The following is a 9,200-nucleotide window of genomic DNA, read 5'->3' as shown; positions in this document are numbered from 1 at the left end:
ATGTTCCGGTCTAGCCTGATTTGTAAGGTAGATCTGAGGTCATGATAGTGTGGGAAGGAAGCACTAAAGAACTAGAGGTATGCTTTGTGTTCTGTGGTGCTATGCTGCACCCTTGCTGAGACATTCTTTCCTTGTGACCCTTCTTTGAGGGAATGACCAATTGTCTACAGATGGGCTTTGGATCTCCTCTCCAACCCCCATCATTTGCATCAATATATTTGTTTGTTTGGGGTCTTCTGATCCCTGTCAACACCTCATGATCACATAGGCTGGTAAGTTTCTTCCATGCAGGCTTGTTGCTTCTATACTAGATGACTGCTTGTTTAACATCAAGCATTTAAGACCCAAAATACTATATCTTTTAATATCTGGGCACCATCAGCTTTCTTCACCACATTTGCTTATGCACTCATTTTGCAAGACAGTATTTTCGATTGCTTAATATGCATGTGGAAGTTGGACATTGAATAAGGAAGACTGAAGTATAAGTGCATTTGAATTATGGTACTGGTGAATAATATTGAAGGTACTGTGGACTGTCAAATAATTAAAAAGTCTGTCTTGGAAGATGAACAGCCAAAATGATCCTTAGAGGCAAGGATGGAGAGACTTCATTGTACATACTTTGGAAATGTTGTCAAGAAAAACTGGTCCCTGGAGAAGGGCATTATACTTAGCGAAGTAGAGGCACAGCAAAGAAAGAGAAAGCCTTGTACAAGATGGATTGACACAGTGCCTCCAACAATGGGCTCAAGCATAGCACAATTGTGAGATGGTGCAGGAACGGGCAGTGGTTTCTTCTGTTGCACATAGGGTTGCAACCAACTTGATGGCAACTAAGAACAACAAACAGCAACAAGAATATATTGTTTTCACGAATATTGTGTTCCCTCATAGTGTTATCTACTTAGATGTTCTGATGCCAACCATGCGAGTTACTCAGTAACAAATTTCATGAAGTAACGGTGAAGGAAACAACCTACTCAGACTGTCTACTTGAGGGATTTTAACAAGTAATGCCAATAAAGGCTGATATAGTCTACAGATGTAAAGTGAGGTCAAGACAATAGCAACTGGGAAACCAGTATTGAAGCTATATGTTACTTAAAACCACAGTGTCAGGTGTTGGGCTACTAACCATCAGCCAATCCTCAAATGAAAGATAAGGCTCTCTGCTTCCAGCAGGATATGCAGTCTCAGAAACCCTATACAGGGTTGCTACACAGAGGAATTGACTTGATGGTACTCGGATCTTTGGGGAGTTAAGGGGGTTGATATTGACTACATGGTTCAAATCTGGCTAAGCTATTTACTATCATTATAAAATTGGGCAGCTCTATGTCTCAGTTTGGAATGGAGACCACAGTACCTATGTCTGAGAGTGAAAAATAAGGCAGTCTGCTTCTGTAAAGATTACTGCCTTGAAAGCTTCCTGTGCAATTCAGCTCTGTTCTATGACTCAGAGCCAGCTTGAAGGCAAAGCACTCTGTTTTGGTAGTACTTACTTCATGAGACCTCTGAAGAATTAAATACATTAACAAACACAAAGTGTTTAAAAGACTATTTAGCAATACTGACCAGATTTCAAAAAGCCTACTGTATTAGTTATCATGGAAATGCAAATCAAAACCACAATGAAATGTCCTTTTATACCCAGTGTTGCTGTTGAAAGTCTGTCATAGTTACATAAGCTGTTGTCAATTTGAGACTGAAGAGTAAAGGGCTGGAATTTAGCCTGTCAATCAGGTCACTGCTTGATGACCTCATTTGGATGTACTAAGGAAATGAGTAGCTCATTGGAGGCGGAACATACACACACACACACACACTCCCTGTGAGACATTACTATGAGACTGATGGAGCTAGGTGATACAGCCAGAGCCCTGGGAGCCGAAGGAGCCACATGGTGGAGACCCACTGCCAGTGCTGAGATGCTTCCACTGCCACTGGATCCAAAAGACTGTCCACCTACTGGCCTGTGATCTTCCTGCATTCTGCGTCATTGCATGTGTTGCATGAGTCTGAAGAGGAATTTATAGATTGGTATTGGATATATGGGCTAATATTGGACTTATGGACTTGATCTGGACTGGGCTGGGATGTTTTCTCAATATTTAATTGCTCTTGTATATAAAGCTCTTTCTTATACACATATGTGTGCCTATGAATTTGTTTGTCTAGTCAACCCAGACTAACAGAGTCCTCTCATTGTCTCCAACTCATAGAAACCCTGTGTACATATAGAATGAAGCTGTGCTTGGTCCTACACCATCCTTACAATGATTGAGGCCATCATTGTAGCCACTGTATCAGTCCATCTCAGTGAAGGTCCTCTTCCTTTTTGGCTGACTTTCTAATTTACCAAGCATGACACCTTTCTCCAGGGACTGGTCCTCCTGTTAATGCATCCAAAATACATGAGGGGAAATCTTCATATCTTAAGGAATTTTCCTCCATGAGAGTTCAAAGAACTTTTTCATATTTTGTATGCATTAGGATAAGTGTCATAAAAAATTCAGATATTAGTAAATAGAGGAAAGGTTGGAACCTCATACACTGTAGAAACATAAAATGTACAGCCCCTTTGGAAAACAGTGTTGGAATCACCTCAAAAGGTAAACATAGAACTCAATAATTCTACCCTGAGGAATAGATATAAGAGAAATGAAAATATCTCATCAGTTTTATAATACTGCAACGATTGTCTTGAATAAACAGAAATTATCTCTCTCGCAGTTTCTCACTGTCTTCAAATTGCTTCCTACTCATAGTGACCCTGTGGGTTTCCAAGACCACAACACTTCATGAGAATAAAAAGACTCATTTTTCTCCCTTGGAGCAGTTGCTGGTTTCAAACTGCTGACCTTGAGGTTAGCAGCCCAATGAGTAACCCACCCCACCACCAGGACTCTCCAAGATGGGAAGGCTAGAAGTCTGAATTCAGAGAGCCCTGTGTTGGCTCTGGAGGATGCCCCTTGTCTCTTCTTAGTTGCTGTTCCTGGGTGGTCTTCAAGTGGCTTCTACATTCTCCCCAATCCCTGAAGTTTGTTTAATCTCTCGTGTATCTCAAAAGAGATCCACTAAAATACAGCCTACACTAATCCTATTTTATTAACACAGTAAAGACAACCCATTTCCAAATGGGATTATAACCACAGGCATAGATATTAGAATTATAAAACATATTTTGGTGGGACATAATTTGAACCATCACATATATATTCACACAAAAACTTGTACATGAATATTCAAAGTAGGATTATTTATAACAGTCAAAAAAGAGAAATTACCTTTGTGCCCATTAACTGATGAATGGATAAATAAAATGTGGTCTGTCCATACAAACAAACATTATTTGCCTAAAATAATGAAGTATGATTCGTGTTATACCATAGATATGCCTTGAAACATATTTAAGTGAAATAAGCCTATCAAGATGATCACCTATGGTATAATTTCATTTATATAAAAATAAAATTCCATAAAGGCAGAAAGTAGATTTGTGATCGCCAGATCTAGGGACCTTAGAGGAAATGACATATAAAGATTCTATTTGAGGTGATTAAAATCTTCTGAAATTGATCATGATGATAGTTGTACAACTCTATACCAGAAAACACCGGGTATGTAAACTTTACATGGTTTATTTATGTGTTTCAAAGCTTGGCATAAGGTTTTCAGTGGCTTCTTCCTTCAAAGTGGGCATTCAAGTCCTTCTTGGTTATCTGTTCTAAATCTGGAAGCTCCACTCTGGGTGACTCGCTGCCATTTGAAATACCAGTGGCATAGCTTCCACTATCACAGCAATACCCAAACCACCACAGTACGGCAAACTGTCAGACAAGTGTTTTCACAATCATATCACTACTGATATCAGATGGATCTTGCTGAAAGCAGAGTGATAACAGAAAGATGTTTGCTTGTGTTTTATTAACTATGCCAAGGCATTCAACTGTGTGCATCGTAACAAACCATGGATGACCTTGAAAATAGGAATTCTAGAACATTTCATTGTGCGAAACTTGTACATAGATCAAAAGGCCATGGTGGGAACAGAACAGGGAAATATTGCATGGTTTAAAACCAGCAAAGGTTGTAACAGGGTTGTACCCTCTTATAATACTTATTAAATTTGTATACTGAGCAACTAACCAGAGAAGCTGTATTATATGAAGCAGAATGAGGTATCAGAACTGGAGGAAGATTTATTAACAACCTGTGTTATGCAGGTAACACCACCCTTCTTGCTGAAAATGAGGAGGACATGAAGCATTTGCTGATGAAGATCAAGGATTGCAACCTTCAGTATGGTTTTCAACTCAATGTGAAGAAGAACAAAATCCTCACAACTGAACCAATAAGCCACATCATTATACATGGAGAAAAGGTTGGAGTTAAGGATTTGGTCTTGCTTGAATCCACAAATAATGTTTATGGAAGCAGCAGTCAAGGGATCAAAAGATGTGTTGCATTAAGTAAAACTATTGCATAAAGCAAGGATGTTACTATGGGGATTAATGTGCACCTGACCCAAACTTGGTATTTTCAATTGCCTTATCTGCATGTGAAAGTTGAACATTGAATAATAAAGACCAAAGAGGAATTGGTGCATTTGAATTGTGGTGCTGTTGGAGAATATTGTCAGCACCCTGGATTGTCAAAAGAACAAACAAATCTCTCTTGGGAGGAGTACGGCCAGGGCTCTGCTTAGAGGCAAGGGTGGAGATTTCATCTTACACACTTTGGATCTATTGTTGGGAGAGACCAGTCCCAGGAGAAAGACGTTGTGCTTGGTGAAATAGAGGGGCTACGAAATAGAGGAGGCCCTCTGGGAGACAGACTGACACTGTGGCCGCAAGAATGGGCTCAAGCATAGGAACAATTGTGTGGATGGCTCAGGAGCAGGCAGTGCTTTGTTCTGGTATGCATAAGGTCACTATGTGTTGGAACCAACTCAATGGTACCACCACCAACATATGCTGTGTGAATTATATCCCAATGGAACATGCTACATGTTTTAAGAGAGATGGAAATAGGAAGGTCTTAAAGAAATAATGGTAATACTAATAAAAATAAGTTAATTCACTCTTTCTGGCCTCATTTCCCTTCATGCTCTATCTATAATGACCTGCTTGAAATTCTCTCAGTACAAGAGAGGTTCAAAACATTTTCCCATAATTTTTTAAAAGCATCTTCATGTCTTTGGTGCCCTAAGAATATATTATACCCGAGCCTCGGTTTCCTGGGACTGCCATAACAAAATGCTGAAAGTGGGTCGCTTTAAAACAAAGAAATATGTTTTCTCATATTCATGGGGGCTGAAAGTACAAATCAGGATACCAGCAACGCTAATTCTTGCGAAGTAATGTGCAATCAAACTCTCCCTTGCTTCTCTCTTAGTTTCTGGTGCCTGTTGGCAAACCTTCATGTTCCTTTGCCGCTTCTAGATGCATCTGCCTCTGTGATCACATAGCACCTGTGCAATCCCTATGTTTCACTCTGCTTCAGTGTCCGTCCTTCTCTTTTATAGGACTTCACTCAGAAGAGATTGGAATTAGGGCCCACAATTCTCCCCTCTGACTTCTTTGTCTTAAGTGATAATATCTGAAAAGAAAAAGTGAACTTCACCAAAGCGGTATCATTCCCTGGCACAGAGATCAGTATCAAAATATAACACAATTCAATCTGAAAACAATCTGCTTCCTGGAATTCCCTTCATCCTTCTTCTCCTGTCTAACTTCTACATATTAAAATTAGTCAGAGCAAGCGAATTATTAGATATTTACTTGCAAAATCCAGTGGCAAGAAATTATAAACATGTGTTTTCTCACTCCCAGATGACTTGGACATCCAGTATCTCACCTCTATCGACTCCATCATTCCAGGAGTCTTGTAGGCGTCTACTGTATCCTTTGTAGAGTTCAGCCTGTAAGACATCGACATGGATAAGAGTTTAAGCCTATGAGCCCTGGTGGTATAGTGGTTATGTGTTGAACTGCTAGGCTCAAGGTGAGCAGGTTGAAACCACCAGCCTCTTCTCAGGAGAAGCATGAGGCTTTCTATTCCCGCAGAGAGCTACAGTCTCAGAAACCCACAGGGGCAGTTCTACCCTGTCCAACAGGGTCACCATGAGCCGAGACATCAACTCACTGGCAGTGAGTTTTGAATGGAAAGGAGATCGGTGATGGTGTTGAGTAAGCATTGAATTGCTAACTCCAAGGTCATCAGTTTAAAATCCTCCAGCTGTGGGAGAAAGAAGGGGTCATCTGCTTCCATCAAAATTTAGTCACACTGTGAGTCAGAATCGACTAGGTGACAGAGGTTGATAAGGAACTACCCAAATGATTCCTTCTGTTTTGAACAGGGTATATATTGAAATAATAACAGTATATTTAATAACCTTGGGTTCAGTACAGAGATTGCAAATTTATGACTGTTTATAAAATACATATTGTAATACACTCCCCTCTTTGTACTGGATTCTCCTGAATAGAGTGGAGATTTGTTTTTAAAGCTCAGCGATCATTTATTTTTTGATAATAATTGGGCGTAGGAGGAGAAAATGCTATTTAACATCTCTATTGAGGATCTTAAAAGGAGGCCAGGTGTAGTGAGTTATGAGTCAGAATTCACTGGATGGCAGAGAGTTTGTTTTCATGACGTAACACTATGGTGCAAACTGGAACTAAAGTAAACTTTCCTTAAAGTGCTATTTAATAAAATTGGAAGGCAGTCCTTATGACAAAACGAAATATGGCATAGGACACCCAGATTTCTTATCAATTAGCTTTCAAACCCGAATTCCACTGCTACCAATGGGAATACGGCGTGTAGGCTATAGCAGGAGAAGTTTGAAAGCACTCACGTTTATGGAAGTCTAAAGGAAGAAGCTCTCTTTTAGTGTTTAGGATTGTCCTCGACACATTTATTCTAAAAGATAACATAGCCTAACGGCTTCCTCTGCGTTAAATCTTTACAAAATTGAACTCCCGAAAAGGTCACCAAATTCGACACCTGACATGAGTTCATTCGCTCTTTCAGTGAGATAGGGCATACTTGTTAATTAGCCGTCCCAAACCCAGCCATCCCAAAGCACCTGCTACTCGGGAGTAGAATCCAGAAGAGACTCCCGGTGGCAGAGTTGCAGACAGATCTGTAATCATCGGGGCGGGGAGGGGCCTAAGGCGGGGCCTCCCTGCGAGGGAGGCGGCGTTGTTAGAAAGCTGTGGGGCCAACCTCCGGTTGGCTGTCACTACTCGAATTGAGCCCTGTAGTATCTAGCATGCTAGGACTCTGCTTTGAGGGTAGCACTCTCAATGAACACAAGTAGCCTCACTTGGCATTTGGGGGGATTCTTCAACCAAAGGAGGCTCGTCCTCCGGGATTGCCAAGCACTGTGAGCGGTACAAGAGACGAAGGTGGCAGAGCTGCGGTTTCTCCCACCAGCCTGTACAGAGAGGTCGCGGGAGTTCCCCCAGGAAGGACCTGAGACTGAGAGACGCAATGGGAGGTGCACCCTTTGCACGCGTTTGGAGCCAGTAGAGGAATCGGGCGACTCGGGCGTGTTTCCTGCGGACCCGTGAGTACTCTGCGTCTCCCTGCCGGGAGCGACCGGAGCCTGAGAACTTTTGGAGAACTCTCCTAGCGAGACCGCGAGAACTTGACCGCTCCCCTCTCTGCAGAACCACTGCCACCTCCTTCTGCCAACGGGATGGAAAGCAAGCACGGGCGCTGACCAGCGCCGCCCCCTTGAGACCCGGGAGGTGGAGATCCCTGGGGCCAGCCAAACTCAACTCCCATCTTCTCCTCCCCGTGTGCCTATATTCCCAAGCCCCCTCCTCCTTCCCCTTTCCCGCCTCCGTAAAGACGGGGGGAGGAGGAGGAGAAAAGGGGCGACCAAGTCACCATGACTGAGTTGAAGGCAAAGGATCTTCGGGCTCCCCACGTGGCAGGCGGCGTGCCCTCCCCAACCCAGGTCGGATCTCCCTTGCTGGGTCGCTCCGACGGGGGCCCCTTCCACGGGAGTCAGTCCTCGGCCGACCCGCCCATCTCCCTGGACCGGCTGCTCTTCCCTCGGCCGGGCCCGGGGCGGGAGCACCAGGACGCAAAGACGCCCGACCCGCAGTCGCTCGCGGACGTGGAGGGCGAATATTCCGGGGCTGAAGCCTCCAGGAGCGCCGGCGGCGGTAGCTCCGGGCCCCCAGAAAAGGACAGTGGCCTGCTGGACAGTGTTTTGGACACGTTGCTGGCAACGTCGGGTCCCGGCCACAGTCACGCCAGCCCTCCCTCCTGCGAGGCGGCCAGCCCTTGGGGTCTCTTTGGCCCCGAGCTTCCCGAAGATCCCCGGGGCGCCCCAGCCATCCAGGGGACTTCGTCTCCACTCATGAGTCGCCCAGGAGGCGGCAAGGTAGGCGACGTCGCCGGAGCGGCTGCAGCCCACAAAGTGATGCACCGGGGGCTCTCGCCGTCCCGCCAGCTGTTGCCCCAAACGCCCGGGGCCCCTGCGTGGTCCGGGACCCCAGTCAAGCCAGCGCCGCAGCCTCTGGCGGTGGAGGGGGAGGAGGAGAGCGGCCCGGAGGCCGAGGGCTCGGCGAGCCCCCTGCTGAAGGGCAAACCCCGGTTTCTGGGAAGCGCGGTGGCCGGAGGAGGAGGAGGAGGAGCGGCGGTCAGCGTGCCCGGGGTGGCGGCAGGAGGCGTCGCCCTGGTCCCCAAGGAAGATCCCCGCTTCCCGGCGGCGCCCCGGGGGGAGCAGGATGCGCCCGTGCGCTCCCCGCTGGCCTCCTCGCGCATGGACTTCATCCACGTGCCCCTGCTGCCCATCAACCCGGCCTTCCTGGCGGCGCGCACCCGGCAGCTCCTGGAGGGCGCCGAGAGCTACGACGGCGGGGCCGCGGCCCCCAGCGCCTTCGCCGCGCCGCCGCGGGGCCTTCCTGGCGGCGCGCACCCGGCAGCTCCTGGAGGGCGCCGAGAGCTACGACGGCGGGGCCGCGGCCCCCAGCGCCTTCACCGCGCCGCCGCGGGGCTCGCCCTCCGCCTCGTCCACCCCCGGCCCGGGCGGCGACTTCCCCGACTGCGCGTACCCGCCCGACGGCGAGCCCAAGGAGGACGCGTTCCCGCTCTACGGCGACATCCAGCCCCTGGCCCTGAAGATCAAGGAGGAGGAGGAAGGCGCCGAGGCCGCCGCGCGCCCCCCGCGCCCC

General features: G+C 46.5%; 1 protein-coding gene across 1 annotated transcript in view; it reads left to right on the top strand.

The window, feature by feature from the left end:
* Positions 1 to 7,308: 7,308 nt before the first annotated feature.
* Positions 7,309 to 9,200, top strand: part of PGR (progesterone receptor) — a 60,589-nt gene continuing 58,697 nt past the window's right edge. Inside the window, exons 1-2 of the mRNA XM_045297733.1 lie at positions 7,309 to 8,866; positions 8,961 to 9,193. Coding sequence (XP_045153668.1) covers positions 7,907 to 8,866; positions 8,961 to 9,193 — 1,193 coding nt within the window. The 5' untranslated portion in view covers positions 7,309 to 7,906. The remainder of the gene's footprint in view (positions 8,867 to 8,960; positions 9,194 to 9,200) is intronic.

The sequence above is a fragment of the Echinops telfairi genome, unplaced genomic scaffold (genome assembly GCF_000313985.2).
Source record: "Echinops telfairi isolate 266 unplaced genomic scaffold, ASM31398v2 ScPeMD7_7421;HRSCAF=8459, whole genome shotgun sequence".
Lineage (NCBI taxonomy): Eukaryota > Metazoa > Chordata > Mammalia > Afrosoricida > Tenrecidae > Echinops > Echinops telfairi.
The sequence above is the reverse complement of the archived record's forward strand: the minus strand, read 5'-3'. Positions and strand labels throughout refer to the sequence as shown.